The sequence below is a fragment of the Thalassophryne amazonica genome, chromosome 1 (assembly GCF_902500255.1).
Source record: "Thalassophryne amazonica chromosome 1, fThaAma1.1, whole genome shotgun sequence".
Classification (NCBI taxonomy): domain Eukaryota; kingdom Metazoa; phylum Chordata; class Actinopteri; order Batrachoidiformes; family Batrachoididae; genus Thalassophryne; species Thalassophryne amazonica.
The window spans coordinates 139,911,497-139,937,947 of record NC_047103.1 but is presented as its reverse complement, the minus strand read 5'-3'; the positions used below and the strand labels follow the sequence as shown (position 1 = coordinate 139,937,947).

General features: G+C 40.2%; 1 protein-coding gene across 3 annotated transcripts in view; it reads right to left on the bottom strand.

The window, feature by feature from the left end:
- Window positions 1-26,451, bottom strand: part of LOC117514960 (rho GTPase-activating protein 6) — a 242,967-nt gene that overhangs the window by 152,736 nt on the left and 63,780 nt on the right. Inside the window, exon 1 of one of the 3 annotated variants that reach the window (XM_034175539.1) lies at window positions 450-782. The exons of the other annotated variants lie outside the window; for them this stretch is intronic. Within the exon in view, the coding sequence (XP_034031430.1) occupies window positions 450-491 (42 nt within the window). The 5' untranslated portion in view covers window positions 492-782. Of the gene's footprint in view, window positions 1-449; window positions 783-26,451 lie in introns of those variants that run through there. 3 annotated transcript variants of the gene reach the window in all.

The following is a 26,451-nucleotide window of genomic DNA, read 5'->3' as shown; positions in this document are numbered from 1 at the left end:
ATGGCTCCAAAACGCTGAGGGCTTCACTTTCTCAGCCTTGACCCACATCTGGGTGTTCTGCCCTCATGCCTCATGTGTCAAACACACCACCTGCATCTCCCCAGCAGACTGTCTATACTGAAACCTCTTTCGGAGCAAAAGTCTTGAAATCAGGAAGCATGTGTGGTCTTGCGGCTGTTTGCATGCATTGCCCCACACATCCATCACAGGATGTTTACCTCTTTCCGTGTTGCATTTTAACTTGCCTCATTTTATTCTTATATAGATAGATAGATAGATAGATAGATTTCTTGCAAGATGAACGCTGATGCTGCAGAAAATGGCATAAATATCAGCTCCATTTCAAGAGAGCATTTAAATGTTGCATGCAAAACTGATTTAAAGTCATCTTCATGCAGGACAGGAAATTTATATCTATATAGCTTCACCAAAAAATTCAGAGTACTTACAAGATACGTATTTTGCCTGTCCAGGAACACGGAGTCTCCCATAGTTCAGAATAAGTATCCACATATAGTAAATAGACCAAAAAATTACAAATGTAATAAATAATATCCTGTTAGAAAAAAATGAAGTCCAAAAACTAAAGCGTTTACGCGTCGGATCAGAGCGCAGAAAAGTAACTCTTACATTTAAGAAGTGCACCCTGTTCAGGCTGTTCTTTTCTAACAGCAAGTCACCCTGTTTGCAAGATTTGATGTTTTGTCACGAGTGGGAAGCGCGTGTCATAATCTGATCAGTGCCACAGTGGACACCACGGTGCGTCATGCGTAACGGATCCATACTGCGCGCTCCGCGGACTGGCGAAGTCAGATGCTGATCCGAGCGAGGAGAGGCAAAGACCACGTAGTCAAGTCAGCCAGAAAAATGCAGATTTCCGTTCAGAATTTTCTAAATAAAGCAATTTTCCTCTTTGTTTTGAATAAATGTACCAGGTTGTCTCACAGTTGGGTGGTCTTGGAGAGCCCACCCATGGTCAATGTTCTACATCAGAAAATACTGGATAAAAGTTTTGTAGATGTTTTATTTGCTTTTGTTGGGTGATCCTCAGCAGTAAAAAGAAAGCAAGCACATACATGTATGAAAAAATAGGATGTGGCTGCATGTGCATACAAATGGCAGTATGACCTTCTGTTCAGAAACAGTGCAGTACTGATTCCTGACAGTAAACAACAGTATTGTTTTAATCACATAAAGAAAAAAAATGAAAAAAGGTTAAATTAGTCTGGATGGATGGCCATTGGCCAAAAATAAATGTTGATATTATGTGAATTACATACATTCAACAACAAGAAATGTATTTTATTTTATTTCATAGAGCATTAATATTCCATGGGCTAAAACAAGAGTGTGTGGGCCAATTTTTGCCCACACACTCTTGTTTTAGCTCATCACAGAAACTAACAATGTCTCTGCAAATTAATAAATTAGAATGAAGTATGTTAAATGGTAATGTTTTTTTTTATTATTATTTAGAAATTTTAATTTCAGATTTAGAATGTTAACTTCATGGAAGATGCATTTATTTGTCATGTAACTGTATGCATGTAATTCACTCACCATTAATGTTCAGTATTTTGGCCACTGTCCTGCCTCAGATTCATTTATGGCTCTTTGAAGGAAATAATTTGGACGCCAGGATTTTAAATATAAAAATAAATATGAAAATAAAATAAAATTACTCTTTAATCTGCTTATCAGTAATTTATTAATTTACAGGGTGTTTCTGAGTTGTCATGGTGGGTGAACATACAGGGGGTGCAGGCCAAAGATCCCAAAAATGTGTAGCCCTGGCTCACAAAATAATATCCAAAACAGACTTGTCACATGTGTAACACAGACTGTCACATGAATTGTGAATATTCATGAACAACATACCATATCATCATCATTTCTGATTGACTGCAATTTGCAGTTTATCTGGAACTATTCTGTTGATCGGTTATGGAGGTGTCAAGTAAAGTGTATGCTTTTATTTTGAAGATATGGTCATCCTTCCTTGCTGGTGTTGTGGGAGCTTGACGGAGAAGAAGGGTCGGGGCGTCACTGAAGGAGGAGCAGAGCGGAAAAAGCTGCAGTTTATCAGCTGCAGCGGAGCTCACAAGTTTCCATGTCCGAGAACCACAAACGATAAGATTTGACTGAGGAAATCCCATGTAGGGACATTTTCATTGTTGGCCTGATTAAGGCACAAAGGAGGAAGCAATGTGGACAGTGACACATCTTAATTTCTATTGAATGTACTCAAACATGGCTCTTTGGATGAACTCAGTTATGTGCAGGAATTCCATCTAATAAATATATGTAGCCCCAACTCAAATAAAACACAGTGCAAGATCATTAAATTTAATTTAGTTGGGACTACATATATATATTAGGTGGCATCCAATCAAATGAGTCAGTTTTTTTTTTTTAGTGTATCACTCAAACAAATGACTAATTGGATGAACTCAATTCAATTATGTGCAGGATTTCCATCTAATATATATATATATATATATATATATATATATATATATATATATATATATATATATATATATATTTGTCCCAACTAAATTTAACTAATTATCTTGCATGGATGCACTTTAATTGAGTTGGGGCTACATATATTTATTAGATGGAAATCCTGCTCATATTTAAAATGAGTTAATTCAATGCATCAGTTTTTTTGAGTGTGGATATATGTAACATGGTGTCTCATATCTTCTGCAATGTTTTGCGTTTCCCCCCTCATGTAAATTTAAATAATTTTAATTTGTATCTCATCTGAATCTCCTGAACAATCTGGACTTTATTTTAATTTAGACATTTTTTGCAACTATTGGTTTGCACACATTGTAGCTGGTATTTTGGCCCATTCCTCCATGCAGATCTCCTCTACAGCAGTGATTTTTTTGGGGCTGTCACTGGGCAACATGGACTTTCAACTCCCTCAACAAATTTTCTATGGGGTTGAGGTCTGAAGACTGGCTTGGCCACTCCAGGACCTTCAAATGCTTTTTATGGAGCTACTCCTTCGTTGCCTGAGCGGTGTGTTTGGGATCATTGTCATGCTGGGAGACTCAGCCATGTTGCATCTTCAATGCTGTCACTGATGGAAGGAGGTTTTGGTTTAAAATCTCATGATGCATGGCCCCGTTCATTCTTCCCTTAACACAGATCAGTCATCCTTCGGCTTGGCAGCGGACTGGGACAGTGTGTAAAACAGATATACTGTGTGCCCATCACGTCCACATCACAAACTAAAATAAGTAGCAACTGTATACAGAGTGGCCACGAATAAATCCGTTGTATTACCTCAGCTTTGCATCTGATTTGCGGACAATTTGCGAATGCACAACAAACACTCCATGTAAACCCAAAATACCATGACAGACATCGACATACCTGCCAGTCAGTGCCAGTCCAGCTGTGGAAACATACAGATATAGTTATGGATCCCCAAAAACACCATCCAACAACATAAAGGCGCACTGACACGAGCATGTTTTGCATCACGCAGCAGCACGACCTGTGTCCTGATGATACCACCTGCTGTGTTCACAGCTGGATGCCGTTCTTTGTTCTACCGGCTGCCATGCGCTCTGCGCTGGACACTGCATATATAAAATAATTATTTTGTGGCGGACTAATCACTTTCTGAATCACAAAGGAGGCTGCAGCCTGAGTCATTCATGCATGCATGCATGCGCATGCCTAACAAGCTGCAGAAAGCATTTTGAGCCATCTAAAAAGGTAATTATTTGACTTGTTTACATTGTCAAGGCTTGATAAAACAGTTGCATGTTTTTTCCTTCTTGTCTGCAGCTGTTACAGTATTTATTCCTATTTTTTATAGATTTAACTTATTGTTATAATCGTTCAGACGAGCTGCAGTCTGATGCGATCCGCTGACGTCACCACTCGCCCTGTTCACTGCTTGTTTACTCCAATGAATTTGTCCAAGTCCAGCAATTGCTCCAGAGCAGAGGTCTCAAACCAGTTGCAGAAAGGGCCGAGAGGATACAGGCTTTCAGTGCAACCACCCACTCCAGCAGGTGATTTCACTGATTAACTGATTTCACCTGCTCAAAGTGATGTTAATCAGTGAAATCACCTGCTGGAGTGGGTGGTTGCACAGAAAACCTGCACCCTCTCGGCCCTTTCTGCAACCGGTTTGAGACCTCTGCTCCAGAGGTTGCGGTGTTGGTGTGAATAGTGATGCCGAAAGGCCCAAGTGCACTTCATGTATGACCACAATGCAGATGCCGTGCATGCGCAACACGTCAGAAAAAAATATTAAGGGGGCGATGAGTTTATCACAGGGAGCAGGGTCGCTCCCCCCCAAAAAAAAGTGCGCACCGGAGGGTACCTGCCTCTGAGCGTGCGTAATGAACTGGGTGTGCTCCTAGAAAGCTTGTGTATTTAGGCTACACCGTTGTAAGAGACTGAGTAAGAGTAAAGAGTGATGGCAGTATTTTTAATTATTATTTGAACGTATAGACCCTCGGTCAAGTGATCTCCTGCATACCACAAAACCAAACCAACAACTGATCTGAGAAATGACACAAGACAGTAGATTAACCCCACATAAACTTTTCATGTACAGTGGTCCCTCGTTTATCGCGGGAATTACATTCTAAAAATAGCCCGCAATAGGCAAAATCCGTGAAGTAGTCAGCGTTATTTTTTACAATTATTATAGACATTTTAAGGCTGTAAAACCCCTCACTACACACGTTATACACTTTTTTCAAACAGGCATTAAAATTTTCTCACTTTTCTCTTTTGTGTAAACACTCTCAAAGTTCAAACCTTACTAGAAAAATAAGACCAACCTGTTTTCAGGCCCAAACATTTGTTTGAGAAATAAAAATAGAATGTTTTCCTATAAATAATTATGATGGCTTTTAGAACTAACGACTTTAATTTTAACGATCAACCTACGAGGTTGGACACATAAGAAATTATTAATAGTGACTAACCAGTATTTCACAGTTCCTCTGATCGCGCCTCTTCATCCTGGCACCGCACCGCTGTCGCCCCTTTTTCCACTCAAACCTCGCTGCAGGTGTCTTTTTCCGAGTGAAGAACACAGTTATGGGTAGTTGTTGGCGCTCTTTTTTCTTCTGGGCGAGAAGATTCTTATAAATACACGCAGAACACAATGCGTGTACTCTCCCTTCGCAGTGCCGCAACAGGTGTCCCGTCATCTCGACAGAACACTGGCCTGCTTGATGAGGACACAGAGCACAATACGCTGTTAAAAAAAAAAAAGCATGCAAAATTGGACTAAAAAAATCTGCGAAACTGCGAGGTGCTATATTTTCCAGTATTTCTTTTTTTTTTCTTTTTTCTTTTTCTTTTTGATAACTCTCATATCTGAGGACAATGCATTGCACACGTGTGGCGCCGGGTCCGCAACACATGTGCAATGCATTGTCAATACACGTGTATTACCGCCGTGATAATCGCAATGCGTCCAATCCGTTTGCTCAATACATGCGTTATACATCCGTGACTGTTTGTCATATATTCGCTATACATTATTAATATATCCGTAATTCATACTGAGACATCTGTCATTTTTGGCCACTTTTGTTGCAGATGACAACGAACGCCCAACATTTGTATACCCAATTCATGCACAATTAATCCTCTCCCCAGTGGGACCGGGCCTTAAGAGAGAGGTACACCCCTTATATGGACCCAAAAGACACAAAGCAACCCAAGTGCTTCTGAAGGTAAAGACAAAAAAAAAAGTTCTATCATGTTTTGCACTCTTGTAGTCTTTTTTTTTCGTATAGTTTTACTTTTGTTTCCGTAGCTGCAGCACAAACACAATCTATTATATTGGTCGCTGGTTAAAGCCCCCTAATAAAACACAGGTGAGCAGTTGCAGAACCAAAACTGTGATTGATCACTTGCATTGTAAAAAATGTGAAACATTTTTGTTGTAGTGCATTTGCTTTTCAACAATACTTTTTTGGCTTGACTGCGAAAGGCCAGTCGGCCCCTCTTTAGTTCAAAACAGGAGGGGGCACGCTTGGTGGGTTTGTGTAATAGCTGATGTGCAACCAACATTGGGCAATAATCAGTGTGAAAACAGTACATTTGTGTCCAAGCTCATAAAAAAGTCGAACATGCACCACAACCAGAGAACATCCTGTGATGAAGGACACAGTGGCTGAAGAATATGAACTGGCCCCAGGAAACACATGCATTGTTCGAGTTAATGAAAACCACTTGCTTTGCACTGGCAGTCCATTTAATGGCGAAAGACACAAACTAACCGCATTCTTTTCTTTAATTTTATAGACAATACATTTGAAAAAGGATGTCTTGTGATGTAGAAAAAGCTGAATTCCTTTGCTTATCAGATAGAACTGTAACTATTTAAAGAACGCCGAGATGTTAACACCAACAATGAATTCTGATAACATTTGGCAGTAAATCTGCACGCAGGCTTCTCCAAAAGGCTCCTAAGCTCTGAACTTACCTCCTAGAACCTGTTCTAGGAGTAAACAGCTCTTTGGCGCAGCTCTTATATCTTTGATGTATAACTTTCTGTTATGAATTATGAATACTTATTGTTAGCAATACATGCAGTGAGCTTTGAGCAACCACGCATAGTGGAGTAAGTTGCCTTTTTTGTTTGTTTTTTTGTAATACATGTGCATCTCAAAAAAAAAAAATAATATAGTGAAAAAAGTTACATTTTGTGTCAATTATTTCAGAAAGTGAAAATATTATGTATTCTAGAGTCATTACACAGAAACTAAAATGTTTCAAACACTGTTTTTATTTTAATTTGGATAATTAATGCCTGCAGCTTCAAAAGACAGAAAAATGGTACCATCTTTGAATTGGAATGTTCATCCGTAAGTCAGTGGTACACCTCGACGTGTGCACCACCTTTTTCGTAGCAGTCAAGCCAACGTTTCATGCATGTTTGACCAACATCTGACATTTCGGGGGTCACTGAAGCACATGGGTTTCTGATGTGTTCTTCAAGCGTTGTGAAAATCCCAAAGCCTTGTTCCATAGACTTTTGACTTGATGTAATCCCACAAGAAAAAAAATGCCTGGTGTGAGATCATATGAATGGGGAGCCCATTCCACAGGACCACGATGACAAATCCACCGATCCGGGAACTGCTCATCCAGGAACGCACAAACTTCACAAGAATAATGGGCTGGGGCATCATCTTGTGGGAAATTGACTTACTGAATGTTAGCTACAGCTGACAGTTTGGGGACACAGAATTCCTGAAGCATGCGGAGGTAATTGTTGCCGTTGACATTCACAGAGTGTCCTTCACGATCACAGAAGAAGAATGGGCCAATTAAGCTAGCTGAGGAGATAGAACACCAGAGGATTAATTTAGGCCCATCCCATTCATACTTCTGGATTTGCACGGGATTGGCAAGTCCCCATATGAGGGTATTATGCCAACTGTGATGACCACAAAGCTGGAAGAGAGCCACATCTGCTCCAGGATGGAAGGGTCTCTCTGGAAATGATCCAAGAGAGTTTCACATTTCTACCCGGCTGTTGTAGTCTTGCAGTTCAATCCTTTGGACAACCTTGATCTTGTAGGGAAAGAGCCTGAGCTCACGCCGCAAGATCCTTTGGATAGAAGTAGCGCTGATATTCAATTCTGAAGATGCTCCCCGAATGGACTTTCCTTGACTGAGATCAAAAGCCTCTCAGACAACTGCAACATTCTTCTCACTCTGCCCATTTTGGGGTCTTCCTGAACGGGGTCAGATGATGTTTTGGTCTGTATAATGAGATCCATAGAGTCCCCAAAATCGTTGCTGCACTGCAGTCACAGATTGAAGTAACCACAAGTATATCCATGCAGTAATTTTGCACCGCTGTTCTAAAGCAAGCATGGTACTTCAAGAAAACAAAGGAACACTACACATTTGCACTTGAAAAAATTCTCATTCACTGAAGAGGGCAAAAACACAAGATTTACACCCTACGTCATATACCTACAAAGAAAACAGAAAATAAAAACCATGAGTGATGTTTGAAACATCCCGTGTGTATATATATATATATATATATATATATATATATCAATCAATCAACATTTATTTATAAAGCGCTTTACAGCACCGACTGGTGTCCAAAGTGCTTAACATTAAAAACACAAATTTACAAAATAAAACACATATAAAATTTTAAAACAACACATAAAAAAAAGAACATAAAAATAACAGAACATGTCACCTCCCCACTAAGTGTTAAAAGCCAGTTTAAATAAATAAGTCTTTAACTTAGATTTAAAAAGTGCTAGGTCAGGAATAGTACGTAACTCAAGAGGTAGCTCATTCCACAGTCTGGGGCCAGCTACCGCGAAAGCATGATCACCCCAGCGTTTATATCTTGACCTTGGAACATCTAAGTAAAGCTGGCCAGACGCCCTTAACGTCCTACTGTAGGTGCGCAAAGTTAAAATTTCAGACAAGTAGGGAGGTGCAAGGCCATAAATAGCTTTAAAAACAAACATTAAAATTTTAAAATCAATTCTAAAACGAACTGGAAGCCAGTGGAGTGAGTATAGGATGGGCGCAATATGGTCACGTCTAGAAGTGTTTGTCAAAAGACGAGCAGCAGCATTCTGCACCAACTGGAGACGCACAAGAGACGACTGATTAATGCCCGCATAAAGTGCATTACAATAATCAAGTCTGGAGCTGATGAAAGCATGAATGGCCGTCTCAAGATCACGTCTACTGAGAAAGTGCTTTATTTTAGCCAAGAGGCGAAGAAAAAACTAGCTTTGACAACAGAATTTATCTGTTGATCAAACCTCAAACAGCTGTCAAATATCACTCCCAAATTCTTGACAGCTGGTTTTACATAGTTAGCCAAAGCACCAAAATTTGGTGTTACCACATTTGGTATGCCAGTGCGCTCAAACACCATGATCTCAGTTTTACCATCATTCAGGTAAAGGAAGTTTCGGGACAGCCACTGCTTTACATCACGAATACAATTAAATAATGATGACAAAGCATCACTCCCATTAGTCCTCACAGGCAGATAGATTTGCAGATCATCTGCATAACAATGAAAGGACAAATTGTGCTGGGTTATAATTGACCCCAATGGCAGAATGTACAAAGAAAATAGAATCGGCCCAAGGACAGATCCCTGCGGCACTCCACAGCACAGAGGAGCAGTTGATGAGGAAAGGTCCCCAATCATGACAGAAAAGCTCCTTTCAGCCAAATATGATCTAAACCACTCAAGTGCAGTACCATGAATGCCAATAAAATGTTCCAACCGGGAAACAAGTACTGCGTGATCCACAGTATCAAAGGCTGCTGTGAGGTCCAACAGAACCAGCACAGCAGGATTCCCTGCATCCACCGACAGAGTAATATCATTATGAACTTTTAAAAGTGCTGACTCAGTGCTGTGTCGCGATCTAAACCCAGACTGGAATTTTTCAAGGATGAGATTGTCTTCTAAAAATGATTGTAACTGTAAAAAGACAACCTTTTCTAAAACCTTAGATAGAAATGGCAGATGAGAGACAGGTCTAAAATTGGATAAAACTGATGAGTCCAGGTGAGGTTTTTTAAGAAGAGGTCGAACCACAGCATGTTTAAAAGCAGCTGGAACAGACCCTGATCTAAGACAAGCATTGATAAAAGTTAGGAGACCCGCCCCAACAGTATTAAAAACCTCCTTCAGCACCTTAGCTGGAACAACATCAAAAGGACAACTTGTAGATTTTATGTGTTTTACAACATCAGCGAGAGATGCAAAAGAAATGGGCTCAAACTGTTCGAGCACAGCAGAATGTGCACGAGGAGCAGACAACTCAACATTACAGCTCTGATCAGCGTTCTGTCTTATATATATTCTGTTATATATGTTCTGTGTGTATATATATATATATATATATACATACATACACACACACACACACACATTTTTTTTTTTTTTTTTTTTTGAAGCTGGTGTCTGGAATTATTAAAATGAAAATAAAAGAAATGCTTGAAGCAGCATTATATGTAATTTTTGCTTTCTATAAATGGACAAAAATCAACATTTTTCACAATAATTCAATTTTTTTTTTTAATGCACTAATCATCTAAAGTGACCTGTTTCTGTGCCTGTTGCTTTAAATGGAAAGGATCTGCTGCTCTGGTCCTCCAGGAAGGAAGAGCAATGTAATGCATAAGCATGTCATCACTGTCCCACAGACCATCACATACATCATAGATGTATTTAAATGGGGAAAAAGGACATTAAGATCCCTTTCAGGACACACCTTCTCTGTGAGTTAAATACATTAATTTCTTTTCACTTTTTAGAAAAATGTGTCTCTTAAGTCTGATTTTCATCAGACAAATATCGTATAATGTGAGATCTGAATGTGATAAATTACAATGATTGTAAGAGCAAAAATCAAAGCTTGCGAATGTCTACTCTTCCTTTTAAGTAGCAAAGAACAACACAGCGGTGTTCTACGGATGGTGAGATGGAACAAAGGAGGGGAGAAAAAGACTAAAGTGAGCTTGTTTTCTGTAAAGGCGCTGAAGTGAAGCTGTGTTTTGTGATCATGAAGGTGGAGCCCGGTGTCTCCATAAATGGCATTTCAGTCGTCCCAGTGTGATCACAGTTCACACACACCCAGCCTGGAGGGAAGGGACGCAAGATGAAACAAAAAAGAGAAGGGAGAACATTTCGACTGCAGTGGCAAATAAAGTGTTCAGGTTAGTTGTTCATTCTTTGCTCACAACAAAGCAGGGCCAAATTATACACACAGTACACCTGAATATATATCAGACTTCCTGATAAGTACCCAATACCCCTTCCACCATCCCAGTCCCCCTTACTGTTATAACGGACAGAATTACGAACAGGGATTAAAACACCTTTTCTCTGGTGCCACTTGCAACACAATTATATTTTCTGATGTCTTTTTTTATGATCATACCTTTATTCATATTTATTTGATACTATGTTGTTCTTCCAACAATAACAATACAACCACTTTGAACTTTAGTTATATTCAGCATCTGCACTCTAAGAAATAAAACAATTAATTTAATTGATAAAGTTAAGGTAACTTTTTCCACATAACATTGTCAATTAAGTGAAAAACAATATTGTAGTTGAAATTAAATCAAATGAAACATTATTACTTATTTAAATCGCTAAAATTAATAATTTCAAGTTTATTGAAAATAATAGTATTAATTACATTTAAAACCCCTGTGTTTCATTTCTTAGAGTGTGCCGACAGGTTGTTGGCAGCTGCTGAATATAACCAATAAAGTAACTAGTAATCTACCTTAGGTGCTTTCAAAATTAAGTAATCAGTAAAGTAATAAGTTACTTTTTCAAGGAGTGATCAGTAATTAGATTACTTTCTCAAAGTAACCGTGGCAGCACTGAGTGGCAGGCGGCCAGCCTATTGGGCAAATGTACCCATTTGAACTTTACGTTTCATAATTTGTTAATACGAGGTCTATTAGAAAAGTATCCGACCTTATTATTTTTTTCAAAAACCATATGGATTTGAATCACGTGTGATTACATCAGACATGCTTGAACCCTCGTGGGCATGCGAGAGTTACGTCATTCGCCTGTGGGCAGTCTTTGAGTGAGGAGTCGCCCACCCTCTTGTCGTTTTTTTCATTGTTTAGGAATGGCTCAGAGACTGCTGCTTTGTTTGATCAAAATGTTTTCAAAACTGTAAGGCACAACTGAGTGGACACCATTCGATAAATTCAGCTGGTTTTCGGTAAAACTTTTAACGGCTGATGAGAGATTTTGGTCTGTAAGTGTCGCTTTAAGGACGGCCCACAGTGCCTGACGGCGATCTGCTCTTCGAGGCGGCAGCGTCTCGCCATTTCAAGTTGAAAACTTCCACATTTCAGGCTCTGTTGACCCAGTAAGTCATCAGAGAACAGAGAACTTTCAGAAGAAGTCGGCATGAGGAGTTTATTCGGACATTCCATTGTTAACGGACATTTTGTAATGAAAGAACGTGCGGGCAGAGTCGCATGTCGGGCCGGACCCGACCGCGGGGGGTCGCGACAGGAAAAACACCTCCGTTGGAAACCTTAATGGGCAAGTTGGAACATGCCCAAGCTGTTAAACAATTTCTCAGTTACTCACTTGTTGAAAGCCATCAAAAGCCGCCTGAATTTTACAAATGGTTTTCAACACGGAGGTGTTTTTCCTGTCGTGGCGCACACAGATTTGCCGAGTCGTCACGGAAACGACTCGGCGAATTTGCGTGCACGTCTTTCATTAAAAAATGTCCTTAAACAGTGGAATGTCCGCATAAAGTCCTCATGCCGGCCCCTTAAATTAGGATGTTTTCAGCTCGAAACAGGCCGACGACGGCACCTGGAAGCGCTGCAGGACGTCCTGCTCTGTGGGAAGTCCTTACACCGACAGAAACACCCCATAATCTCTCATCAGCCGTTAAACTTTTCACCGAAAACCAGCTTAATTTCTCGAATAGTGTCCACTCGGATATTCCTCACAGGTCCAGAAAAATTTTGATAAAGCAACGCGCGCCGTCTCGAGCAGCGCGTGAAACAAAGGAATTTAGCTGAGAGGGCGGGACCACATCTCACTCAAGGCCTGCCCACAGGGAAATGACATCACCGACACGCGTGAAAAACTCACGCATCCGCACGAGGGTTCAAGCATGATTGGTGTAATTGCACGTCATTCAAAGCCATATAGTTAAAAAAATAATAAAAGGGTCGGTTTATTATCTAAGAGACCTCGTACTGTCATACCGGTTCAGAACGTAATAGTTATACTATGCTATTTATGCTATGCTAACAACAACAGCTTTCCTTATTTGAGCTTCTTCTTATGACCTTTCTGCCGCTGTATGTAGAACTGCTCCTAGTGGTGAACAAAAGGTGAGCAGAGGCAGTGACACTCTGCTGCATCACAGTAGTAAAACCTGAAGACGGTCTCTGGATTTTCATGAAATACTGTATGTATTTGAAGATAAGCAATGGTGGTTTTGAAGTGCTCTATTTTATCATGGAAATTGAATGTCCACATTAAAGAATTGTATTGGACTGCATCATAGTGCACCAACTGAATTGCATTGATTTGAATCATTCTATAAAAAAAGGATAACCCCTGAATCATATCTTTGCCCATATACCTAGATATGTATTGCTGGTGGTTGACCTATCTATCTATCTATCTATCTATCTATCTATCTATCTATCTATCTATCTATCTATCTATCTATCTATCTATCTATCTATCTATCTATCTATCTATCTATCTATCTATCTATCTATCTATCTATCTATCTATCTATCTATCTATCTATCTATCTATCTATCTATCTATCTATCTATCTATCTATCTATCTATCTATCTATCTATCTATCTATCTATCTATCTATCTATCTATCTATCTATCTATCTATCTATCTATCTATCTATCTATCTATCTATCTATCTATCTATCTATCTATCTATCTATCTATCTATCTATCTATCTATCTATCTATCTATCTATCTATCTATCTATCTATCTATCTATCTATCTATCTATCTATCTATCTATCTATCTATCTATCTATCTATCTATCTATCTATCTATCTATCTATCTATCTATCTATCTATCTATCTATCTATCTATCTATCTATCTATCTATCTATCTATCTATCTATCTATCTATCTATCTATCTATCTATCTATCTATCTATCTATCTATCTATCTATCTATCTATCTATCTATCTATCTATCTATCTATCTATCTATCTATCTATCTATCTATCTATCTATCTATCTATTCACTGGCTGTATTTTGCACGGCGCATACCTGGGCTGTTGCCAAATACAAGGAATACTGTGGACAGTACAACCTGAATTCACTGAGGTAACTTAATCAAGCACGTCCTGCACTTTTAGATTGATTTCATATGGAATAATCAGGAGCACAGTAAAGTGCATACCGCCCTCGGTGGACAATTCAGCCAAGTTAATCTCAACACTTATTCCAGCCATTGGTACATTTTTTTTTTCAGTTGACCTACATAAATTATTTCATAAGAAAGTGATGAAAATTATGAGAAAATTGCCATAATTGCAAAGTTTTATTGATGTGGAAGAACTGTATTTCCATCTCTGTATCTCTGCACCATAATGTAGTTGTAGTCACGAGTTGTTCTTGGCCTTATGCCCTTCTTTTCCAGTAGTTGCTAAACCAGACACAAGAAAATATCAAAGTGGAAATTATCATCCAAAATAACAAAGAGAAAAGCTGAGAAAAAATTATGCAGGCCAACATTTAGCTGCTTACAAGCCTTGAGTTTCATCCCTCGTGAAGAAAACAAGAGAAAGGGGAGATGGTGCATAAAAAAAAAAAATTTGGCACCGATAAACGAATTTACAGCAGGAGCTGCACAAAGCAGCACTTGAGGATGACCTCACAACTCAGGAATGTGTGCGAGAATGAGAGAGTGGTTCACTACAGCCGCTGGACAGAACATCTCTCACACACACACACGTTATTAACAAAACAAGTTCTGTCAAGGGTCTCGAACCACAGTCCCATTCCAGACACGGCCCTCGTCCGGTGTGTTACATGTTTACTGAGAGGAACCGATCACTCGCCATCCACCAAACACAGGCCGTGCACACACGAAGTGACGACAGCGTGGATCTGGATTCAATCTGGAGGCTTCAATCAACAGGGCCAGCCCACTTGCCCTAAATCATCGTGATCCTTCCTGAGGGCCAATAGGCTGAGAAGAGCGGCGAAAGGGGCAGGCGTGTATGCAAGCAAAGAATTTTGGGTCCAGGGCCAGCATGACTGTATTTAATGCTTTCATCTCAATGAGACCGTGCCTAAATGGGCCACATCATGGGTGAATGTAAGGCATAATTGTAAAGCGCTTTGAGCGTCTGATGCAGATGGAAAAGCGCTATATAAATGCAGTCCATTTACCATTTACATCAGGACTGTGTGTTTGAGGTTTTTTTTTTTTTTTTCTTTTAAGATAATTCCAACAGTTGATCTGCAGGATGCTTTATTTCAGGAGATGCAATGTTGACTCCATTCAACATATGCAGGCATACACGAGAGATTGTGCAGATCCAGACTTATTCCGTGGGTAGTTTTTAATGGAAAAAGCAATTAATTTAAACAGGTTTTTATCACAATCTAAACATAAAGAAATTCAAAAAACTGATTCATGCTGTCTTTTATTTGACACCATTCTTGCCAAACATCTTGCACAAATACCGCATCACATTCTCTTTTTCTAATATACTAGGAGTATTTTTGTGGTTCGTCTAAAAATAATTCACCAGTGGGATCAAGAATCAGTTTGTCATGTAAAGTCTAATCCTCTTCATAAATTCTTTGAATTTTACTGTGGTTTATTTCAAGCTCAGCAAGCATGTCAACAGCAATTCCCTGAAATATATAGACTTTTGTTGTGTTTGGATTTCTGTAGTTGGTTATTGTTATTAAAGTTGAACAATGTGAGTTTAAATGCTGAATAATATGGAACAAATCATCCAACATATTTGCTGGAAAGATAAGTTGAGTCTAACCCAATTCATCCCCAAATGGGTGCCTCAGGAGTTGGAACAATGTTTCCATCTTTGAAGCTGTTAAAGGTTGTGAATGATTTTCAAGTGTAATTCCAGCAAAACATAAAATAGTGGCACTATATTGAATACAAACTTGGATTCCAATATGGAAGGCATACTAAGGATGTTTCATTGAGATAATTTGTGAACATGCGCCACATCTGTAAGGAACAAATCAACTATTATATACTCAAACTGCCACAAGGTTGCTATAAACCAGAATTTTCAAATAACATACAGAGCTGGTGAAATTTATTCATGCATGTTGTCTCACTCATGTGTCAAAGATTCTAAAAAGTATGTAAGTTTGCATAGTTTCTGTCAGGATTTCCCCTGGACTCTAGTTTTTAGTTTGTTTTACCAGTGTCTTGTGTTTGTTTCTCCACCAGATGGCACCCTCAGTTTTGTTTTCACACCTGGATCAGATGAGCTACTGATTATTGATGGACTATTTAAACCCTGACTTCCTGTTCATGAATTGTCAGATTCTTCCAGATGCTTCTTAAGCTCTTAGAACCAGGCCAGACACTTCTCAGATCTTTGATCCTTGAGACCCAGAGAGGTGCATGTTTTGCTGGCTGTGCCTTGCTTACCTCATTTTGCCTTGCCAGCTTCCCAGCCTCATCCATGATTAAAACAGAGACCCGAAGGACCAAGCCTGACTGCTGACCTTGAATGCCAGGTGTGCGCTCATGACGTTGAAGCTTCCTGCAGCTTATAGGTAACGCTGGTCTCTCCCTCTAATTCCCACATTAGAGAGAAGTGCCTTTTCTTGTTGTTCCAGACGATTCAAGTACGTCTCCCAAGCGGACCTGGACCCTGGTACTAACTACCTGCACCGCAACATCACTTTGGAACTCCTTGGCTGCCGGTGTGGAGCGCGTCTCGACTAAACGCTAGTTAAGTTCCCCTCGTCTCAGTGAGATCCCATTCTCACTTTTCCTGTTGTGACTGTGCTATGATAAAGAATTATTTCAAGAACTCTGTCTAAGAACTGCATGAACTCTGATATCAAACAATTGAGAACTCAGTCTAGCTGTATGAAGTCCTGCTTAATTTGCACTGCACTTCAACACGCAGCACTTGACCTCTGACCTATGGAGACAACTTATGAACTATTGCTGAACAGTGAACTGTATTTCCTAAGAAGAACTGTATTTCTTGAACTCTGCAACAACCTATGTTATATCTTTTATGAACTGTGACTGTGTGAGACTCCAGCTTTACGAGTGCATTCCACTCACCCATTGTGTCTTCTTCCTTAGTTCCTGGTTGCAGAGGCATACGTCCCACTGGCCCTGGTCTCAGAATCCTTTGACGTATTCCTTCAAGACTGGCTTGGGATACTGCAGCTCCCTAATTTCACCGCTAGAGGGTGGGCCACTCTTCATACTGCAGGCACTCCCTAGCACAGCAATGTTCATTTATTTATTAAAAATAAATCTCTTTCCTTTTGTACTCCTCTCCATGTCCAGCTCCCTGCGTTTGGGTTCATAGTCTGAAACAGTTCGGTTCCACCCGAACGTTTCAGCCGAACCGTGCGAATGTTGCGAGCATGATCGGATTGCAGTGCAACCTCATTTTGCCTGCTGTTCGAATGGGTTTCTGGCGTGAGTGACACATGAATGCAGAGTCCATGTGCTGTGGTCAAATGGTTGTGGCAACTGCTGTACAAGGAGGTGCCAAAATTTCACAAGTGCCATTCAAATCCTCCTTCGTGCACCATTCGGCTTCAATCATGTTATGTATGAAGGGGTCCTAAAAGAGTTATAGGCTTCTGTGGCTTTGGTTGGAGAAACTGTGCATCGTTCAACTTTTGTCGGTTGCATCAATAGTTATACAGCTTCATGATGAAGTAGTACAGATGAGGATTTTCTTCAAAAGAGCATACAAAATTTCAGCTTCAGTTTTTCAGGCACGTGGGAAACCCAACACAAAACTGTGAATGTAGATGCAACAGGCAATTATTGCACCTTTATCATTTTCTTCACTCACATCCACAGAAGCCTATAATTCTTTCAAAGCTGTCATGGGCATCTTGGTGGCTTCCCTCACTAGACATAGAATAACTTTCTCCCATCCCAACATTATTTGGAATGATTTGCAGGCCTGATTTGAATTTGACCACACAAAACTTGAAATATCTTGAGTTCATACTGTATCCAATGAAACAGAAGTCAAATAAATGTTGGGATCATTGTTATGTTATTGGGTTTTTTTTTTGGGGGGGGGGGGGGTTTCTGTTTGAATTTCTCCATTTTCATATTAAACCAACTTTTTCTGAGTTGGGTTTTTGTATTTGTTGTAAACACACATGACACGTTGTTATTATTATTATTATTATTATTATTTACTTGTAAAAGATAATAGAATTATTCACAATGTAAGCTTGCTATATTTGCATTTTTGTCCATGCTAATGTAGTTCATTTGAGATTCATCACTGGTTGGAGCCACCATCATCGACCATTGTGAGTTGTATGCCAAAGCTGGCATGCCCTCCTTGACTGTTAGGCGATATCCACATTGGATGATGCCGGTTTACAAGATGCTTATTAGACTGCTTCCAATTTATTCATCCAGTTTACGTCAGAGATCTGAAAGCCGTTATCCGCTGCGCTCGAATGACATGTTATGCTTTTGTGTACCTGGCGTCCACACTGAAGCAGGAAAGAAAGCTTTTAGTTTTTCTGCACCATCTGATTGGAATGTTCTCCAATCTAAACTGAAAGTGCCTGGGTTTACCTCGTCGAACATCTTCCGCTACATCTTAAGAGATCGTGAATGGAAATTTTTTGCACAATGCCCATGTTTCCGATTTCACACTTCCATCACTGCACTTTATTATGACCAAGATGATTGTTTTTTGTACTTTATTCATCATTAATGTTCTCATGATGATGTTAATCTGACTGTCATTGTTGTGGCCAGCCTTTGGGCTGCCTCTCTCCCCTTCCCTTCTTTAACCTTGTGTGTAGTTTGTCTGTTTTTCCCCCAGATGGCCCACTCAGAGCACCAACACCTGCTGCTTATCAACGACACGCACCTGACGTTCATGAGTGGCACATCAGCAGCAGGTTACTCAAACCCAGGCTTTCAGCTAATTCACTGCCAGATTCTTCACTGATGCTCCATGTCCGTGAGACTCTCAGACATTCCATGACCTTGACCTTGCCTGCCGCTTCCATGCGCTCTGACAGCTGAGCTCTCCGCAGCTTGTTTCAAGGTAACCTGGCCAACTCTACAGTAATTCCTGTATTAGAGCAGGTTGATATTTTCTGGTGTTTCCAGATGCCCTCCTGCTGCATCCATGTATTTATTGTAAATAAATAGATTTCATTCACAACCTTCCTCCTTGTTCCTTGCTCCCAGCATTTGAGTTCATCATCTGTACCGGTCCGGACCTCTAACCATAACAGTCATTGCGTGTGCTACTGCCTTTTTTGGCCAGGTCACCCTTGTAAAAGATGTTTCGATCTCATTGTGAATCTATCTGGTTAAATAATGGTTATATATTATTGTGGAGTAACAGTCTAAAACCTTGTGTATGCAAAGGTTTGTTGATCACAGATGCTTAAATAGAAATTTAAGATTTGTAAAGAAAGTGGAACCATTGTTCCCATGACTTTAACCAAGAAGAAAGTAGGCCAAACAGAGCAGCGTGCATGAACCTTCAACAGCATCTTAATTTATCTGAAAACAAACATACCTGATTTGAAAAGGCTGCACAGAACTTTAATGCAGCACGTTTTCTTTGTTGGAACAAAGATAAGGATATTTTCTAACCAATTACAGCCAGTAACTGTTCTTGGTGTTGTTCCAATTCACATGTGCTGCGAAAAGTGGTACTGTTGACTCTGCCACTCCACGGGATAAGTGGATTAGTGGACTGAATAGCTGATGTGACATAATCCTTCAAATATGGATATAAAAGCAGCACTACAGTTTCGAACAGTTGTGCATGTTTTTTGTTTTAAGTAGGATCACCACTGATATTTTTGCTCAATCTTAACACTTTCCTGTTGTTTATTGATTGTGTGTGTGTGTGTGTAATTACTCAGAAATGGGAAAGCACCTAAACTCACAAGGATATTCCTTGAGTGAGCATCTTGAAATTAGTGCCCAATCGATATACTGGTCGGCCAATAATATTGGGAGATATGAGCCTTTCACAAACGTGCTGGTCTCTGCATTATTTTTGCAGATATACAAAAACTTTTATTTTACTGGATAAACAATCATTACATACTCTGTCAAGAAGAGGGCACGCCAACTGGCATCATTTACAATGCTTTCCAGCATGCTGAGACCCCATCACCCCTTGGTCACATTAGCTACAAGAGACAGAGGAAAAATAACCAGCTGTCATTCAATTTTCAGTCACAGTGAGTATTTTATAGCAACAAGAGGGACAGACAGGTTCCCAGTGCATTTAGATCAATTCAGAGGTTTGTATAATGATGTTGTCCAATCTACTCAGTTTCCATTTGTATCGGTTAATGGTTACATCCCCACTCAGTTCGAGTGGTTCTTGAATGGGCCCAACGTTAATATGACCAGGGTGGTCTAAAGTGTTCTCTCAGAGATACTCATATGTTGATGAAGAGAGGCGAAGGTTCAAATGCAGCACATGTGCATGACAAACACATCCACCGCCCAGTTGTCCTTCAAGTGCAAGCGAACAGCCTCATTGCTTTTCTCCATCGCTTTTTTCTCAGCCCCTTTTTTCCCTAGCTCTCCTCAAATCAAAATGTGCATTGTGATGCACGCCAAGTGAGGGCATCAACCTCCCACGCTTTCTTAATGTTTTATGCCACAACAGTTGCCATGGTGTCCTCAGCTCGCCAGCTGTCTGCACAATAACAAGATGGAGTGCTCCTCTACGACAGTGTGCCCGTGTCATAAAGAGTGACATGTTCATGCAGTCTGAGTACTTCTAAACAGCTCTGATCCCTCAGACACTCTTATTCATTTTCACATATGAGCACATACAGTATTTGTTTTGCTTTGAATGTGAGAAATCACTTTTCTGCCCGTTGCAGCTGGAGAACAGCTTCCCGTCTGTCCATTTGCAATTATTTTCACAACAAACCAAACTGTTGAGAAACATGGCGAACCACCGTGGGAAAATAACTGCAGCGAGTTCTGTTTTTATGCTGAGTGATGCATTTGCTGTCAGCAGGAAAATCAGAAAATAAATTTACTTGTTGCCATAGCAGCAGTGTGAAAGCGTTTGGATCAATCTAGGAAACGGAGAAAAGTAGCAATGTGAGTGCAACAAGTTCAATTTAAGGAATAAGACAAAAGGTCTTGTGCAGCTCCTAAAAAACGTCAAAAACACAATATGAAACATGAAGTCTTGATGTGAGACTGCATACAACAAAGACATCCTTCAATCCATTTTCTCTACCTGCTCACTCCAATTAAGGATCACGGGTGGTGGAGCCTATCCCAGCGGTCATAGAGCATGAGGCAGGGTACACCCAGGACAGGACGCCAGTCTGTCACAGGGTTACATTCAACAAAAAACAACTCCCTAAAATTAGAATTACAAGCCTAATTAACCCTTTTAATGTTTATTCCATGTAATGCTCGCATTATTTAATTATTATACTATGTACATCCCCAGTTCCAATGAAGTTGGAACGTTGTGTAAAATGTAAATAAAACAGAATACAATGATTGTAATCCTCTTCAACCTATATTCAATTGAATACAACACAAAGACAAGACATTTAATGTTCAAACTGATAACTTTATTGTTTTGTGCAAAAAGTTGCTCATTTTGAAATGGATGCCTGCAACACATTTCAAAAAGTTGGGACAGTGGTAGTGTTTGCCCACTGTGTTACATCACCTTTCCTTCTAACAACACTCAATAAGCGTTTGGGAACTGAGGACACTAATTGTTGAAGCTTTGTAGGTGGAATTCTTTCCCATTCTTGCTTGATGTACGACTTCAGTTGTTCAACAGTCCAAGGTCTCTGCTGTATTTTGCACTTCATAATGTGCCACACATTTTCAATGGGCAACAGGTCTGGACTGCAGGCAGACCAGTCTCATACCTGCACTCTTTTACTACGAAGCCACGCTGTTGTAACACGTGCAGAATGTGGCTTTGCATTGTCTTGCTGAAATAAGCAGGGACGTCCCTAAAAAAGACGTTGCTTGGATGGCAGCATGTGTTGCTCCAAAACCTGGATGCCATCACAGATGTGTAAAGTTGCCCATGCCATGGGCACTAACACACCCACATACTATCATAGATGCTGGTTTTTGAACTTTGCCTGGTAACAGTCTGGATGGTCTTTTCCTCTTTGTCTGGAGGACACAACATCCATGATTTCCAAAAACATTTTGAAATGTGGACTCATCAGACCACAGCACCCTTTTCCACTTTTCGTCTGTCCATTTCAAATGAGCTCGGGCCCAGAGAAGGTGGCTGCGTTTCTGGATGTTGTTGATGTAGGCTTTCGCTTTGCATGGTAGAGCTTTAACTTGCACTTGTAGCAACAAACTGTGTTAACTGACAATGGTTTTCTGAAGTGTTCTTGAGCCCACATGGTAAGATCTTTTACACAATGATATCATTTTTTAATGCAGTGCCACCTGAGGGATCGAAGGTCACGGGCATTCAATGTTGGTTTTCAGCCTTGTCACTTATGTGTAGAAAGTTCTCCAGATTCTCTGAATCTTCTGATTATATTATGGACTGTAGATGATGGAATCCCAAAATTCCTTGCAACTGAACATTGAGAAACGTTGTTAAACTTTGCTTGTGAATTGCTGAGTCTTTTGGGGATGCTCTTTTATACCCAGTCATGACACTCACCTGTTTCCAATTAACCTGTTCACCTGTGGAATGTTCCAAACAGGTGTTCTTTGAGCATTCATCAACTTTACCAGTCACTCGTTGCCTCTGTCCCAACTTTTTTTGAAATGTGTTGCAGGCATCCATTTCAAAATGAGCAAATATTTGCACAAAAACAAAACAAAAGGCTAGCAGTTTTAACATTAAATATATTGTCTTTGGTGCTGTATTCAATTGAATATAGGTTGAAGAGAATTTGCAAATCATTGTATTCTGTTTTTATTTACATTTCACACAACATCCCAACTTCAATGGAATTGGGGTTGTATCTCTGCTGCCGCAGATTGATCCATAAAATATTTCTGATTGACTGGTCTAAGTAACATTATGATTAGTCACAAAGAAGGTCCCTGAGTGTAGAGGACCCCAGTAGCTGAAGAAGGGCCAAGGTAACACCCACATTTTCCTGACTGCTGCAGACCGATGATTTCTTTATTATACATGAGAATGGACTGGTTGTCTGCCTGGGTGGTTGCCACCAAGTTCTGTGGTGTCATGGACGCAATGTACAGCATCAGTGCATGCTTGCAGATTTGACTTGATGGGGAAAATAGACAATGTAATTGTTCTTAAACATATTGTTTAATAAAGTGGATTTGGTGTAGTCTAGTTTGGTTTTAGCAAATGTGTATGTAAACCTATGTATACATCTATATATTACAGGTGGATAGAGGGTTGCAGGCTAGTGAAGTGGCCTCTGTGTACGTGTATGTGTGTGCGCGTATGTGTGTATAACTCAATCATGGAGAAGAAACTGGGGAGAGCTGAAAATTGCTGTTTAGTATGGCTATGTATTTTAAGGTCAAAAATGAACACAGTGAAAGTGGAAAGATGATAGGACTAATATTTTTGAAGAAATTATGGATATTAGGTAACAACAGTGAACAATATTGATATCACGTTGATATCACCATTAATCAGTCCCTGGTAACCAAACAAGCTCTGAACAAAGGAATATCTCAACCTTGCCAGTTGGAAGACATGGCATCAACTAACTGTGCCAAATAATAAATACAATTATTCAAAAAATGTTCTCATTTTAATTTCCTGCACTTCAGTTAAAATCATTATAGAAACTTTGCATAATTATTACCACCCTTGAAAATGTCAGCTACCTATTTTATAAACACTACCAATCTAGAACCTGTGGATCCCCACAGCCAACGAGCCAGTATGTGTGGTGTGTATAGATAGATAGATAGATAGATAGATCGATAGATAGAGTACTTTAGCTGGAGGTATACACTATGAGATCCCTTCTGGATGATATTCATTCATTTGGGTCTGGGTCGCAGTGACAGCAGTTGAAGCAGCTCATCCCACACTTCCCTATCCTCAGCCAAGTCCTGTAACTCTTCCCAAGGGATTCCAAGGCGTTCCCAAGCCAGAAGGGAAATCTAACCTCTCCAGCATGTCTTAGGACTTCCCTGGGACTGTCTCCTGGTTGGATGTGCCTGGAAGACCTCCGTAAGGATGGCAAGAAGCAGCAGCTCTACTCCTGGTTGACAATTAACCATTATTCTGATAAACCACATTTTCATAATATTACATAGTAAGTTAATGAACAATGGAAATGATGCACTGTATGTTTTCTGATGAATGAATAATAGCAATAATAATAATGTGAATACGCGTGTTTCCAACATTTGTTGTAATCCCATTGTATTTATCTGAATGCTGACGTTTTCCAAAACTATATATATATATATATATATATCTATATATATATATATATATATATATATATATATATATATATATATTCATATATAATGTGTGTGTGTGTGTGTGTGATGTGTGTTAAACCAGTAAGTATGGTTGTATGGCTGGGGGGCCCTGGCTGCCTTTTTGTTTCTGTCTTTTGTTTTTCCTTCCAGGTGGCTTGCATTTGGGACTGAGTGGCTGTGTTGCTGAGGTTATCAGGACCTCACCCTGATCACCTGCGGCTCGTCAGGACTCAAGCTGAGGTGCATCTATATGGATTGGAACATGGTGGCATTTAAGACTGGAGTGTACAGTGTGTATTTGCCAGAGACCTCGACCTTGTGACCAGACGGGTGAGATCGTCGTCTCGGGAGCCATCTCATCATCAGTGGATGCAGAGAACGTCAGGGTTTGATGCCCGGTCTGTGAAAGAGGAGGGGGTGAGGTCTCCCGCTCGTCAGCACACTTCCTGAGTACGTTAGATTTTGTGACTAACATTTATACAGTCAGTAAATGTGGTGTCCCTCACACCTTTATTATATTGAGCTGTATGTTAGTCATGTATCGGCTTCCACTGCAGTGGAGTTTTGTGAACTGGATGTTCCATGCCTGCAGCTTGGGAAGCTGATTAGTATCAAGCCAGGAAGTGTTTGCTGTTTGTACACCTTTAAGTGTTCTCTGTGTGTAGAGTGTGGACTCACATAATGGTTCCTTCTTTCACAGACTCGGTTGTTGCGGCCACCTGGGGGTGTCGGCGGGGTCCTTGGGTCCGAACAGCTTCTGGCTCCGGACCGTTAGCGCTGCTGGGAGCGCACCACGCCAGACCGCACTTTCTGTTATTTTTGTATCACTGTTATGTATTAAATTCAGTTAGCCTTTGTACCGTGCTCTGCTTATTTCATACTGGGTCCTTCAAACGCTGGTCGGTTCTCCGAGCTGCGTCCGACACATAACAAAGTATGTGTGTTATGTGCTTCTGTAAGAATTTGTATAAGGTCTGCATAGTTGCGCTCACAGAGAAAATGTGTGTTCTCATGCACTGAGTATGAAACATTTATCAAAGTCTAACAAACTCTTCTAAATTCAGGATATAAATATTTAACCTACAGGGTAAACCTCTTGGCTTTCTTGGAATGCTGTATTCATGAGTGACAGAAACAAATGCCCTTTTTTACTCAAAATATGTGGAGTGAGGATAGTAACCATGGGAAATAAATGGTTTCACTCTCATAACTGCTGGTCAAAAGTAGTAATGAAACTAAATGCTATACTACAGCAAAATTTGGACAAAAAGTGAAGACAATTCTTCATTGTGTTTTCAAATATCTTAATATGACTTCCTGTGCAAACATACCATCTGATGTCTTTGCTGTAATGGACTTTGCTGTCCCCCATCCAAATCACCAGGGGCCTCATGTACAAAGCGTGCTTATGCACAAAAACCTGCCTTACGTCAGTCTCCACACCAAAGTTCAGATGTATCAAAAGTGAAATGACCGTGGAAATGCGTGGTGCATCATGCAAAAATCCTGGCTGGCGTACGCACATTTCTACTGCTATTGTTCCACTGTGGACGTGTAAAGGTGATGCTGGGAACCGTTAATAGTTGTAAAAACAACAAGTCATCACGATGTGCACATCAGCGACGGAGTGATGAGCAATTTACGCACCCACGTGTTTGCAATTATATGGATGGATATAAAAACATGCACAAAGTGATGCGTAAAATGGCACCAACAATGGCTGCATGAGCATTGTTAAAACACCTTGCAAATGGTGCAACGTCAGCAGCTGTCCGATTATAAATGGGGTGACACGTTGCTCTCTTCAGAGGAGCACCGGCTACGTTCCGACTGTAAAGGACTGCATATCTTTTACTGGTACGGAGTTCTGCTGCGTTCCGGCTTACTTTCACCCCTGGCACTGATGCAGTCACTTGCAGTGTTTTTTAATTGTTTGTGCAATGCTCACGTGAAGTTCACGTAATTAATGCGTGAAGGATATTTTGAACATTTCTAAATTTTCTTTGCGCACTTGCACGAAGCCACGCACAGTTTACAATGGTTTAGCGACGAGTCTACTCTCCTGCACGGCAGAGTGCGTGCAAGTGCGCAGATCAAAGTCGTGCAAGTGTCAGGGCACCTTTACTCTAACAACGGGGACAGGGCCCTAGTCCCCCTGCCCCCTGCCCACACTGCTGATCTGTGTTCAATAAAATACATTGTTGTGTATTTAAAGTGCTGACAAGGGGCTTACAGCACAACAGAGAC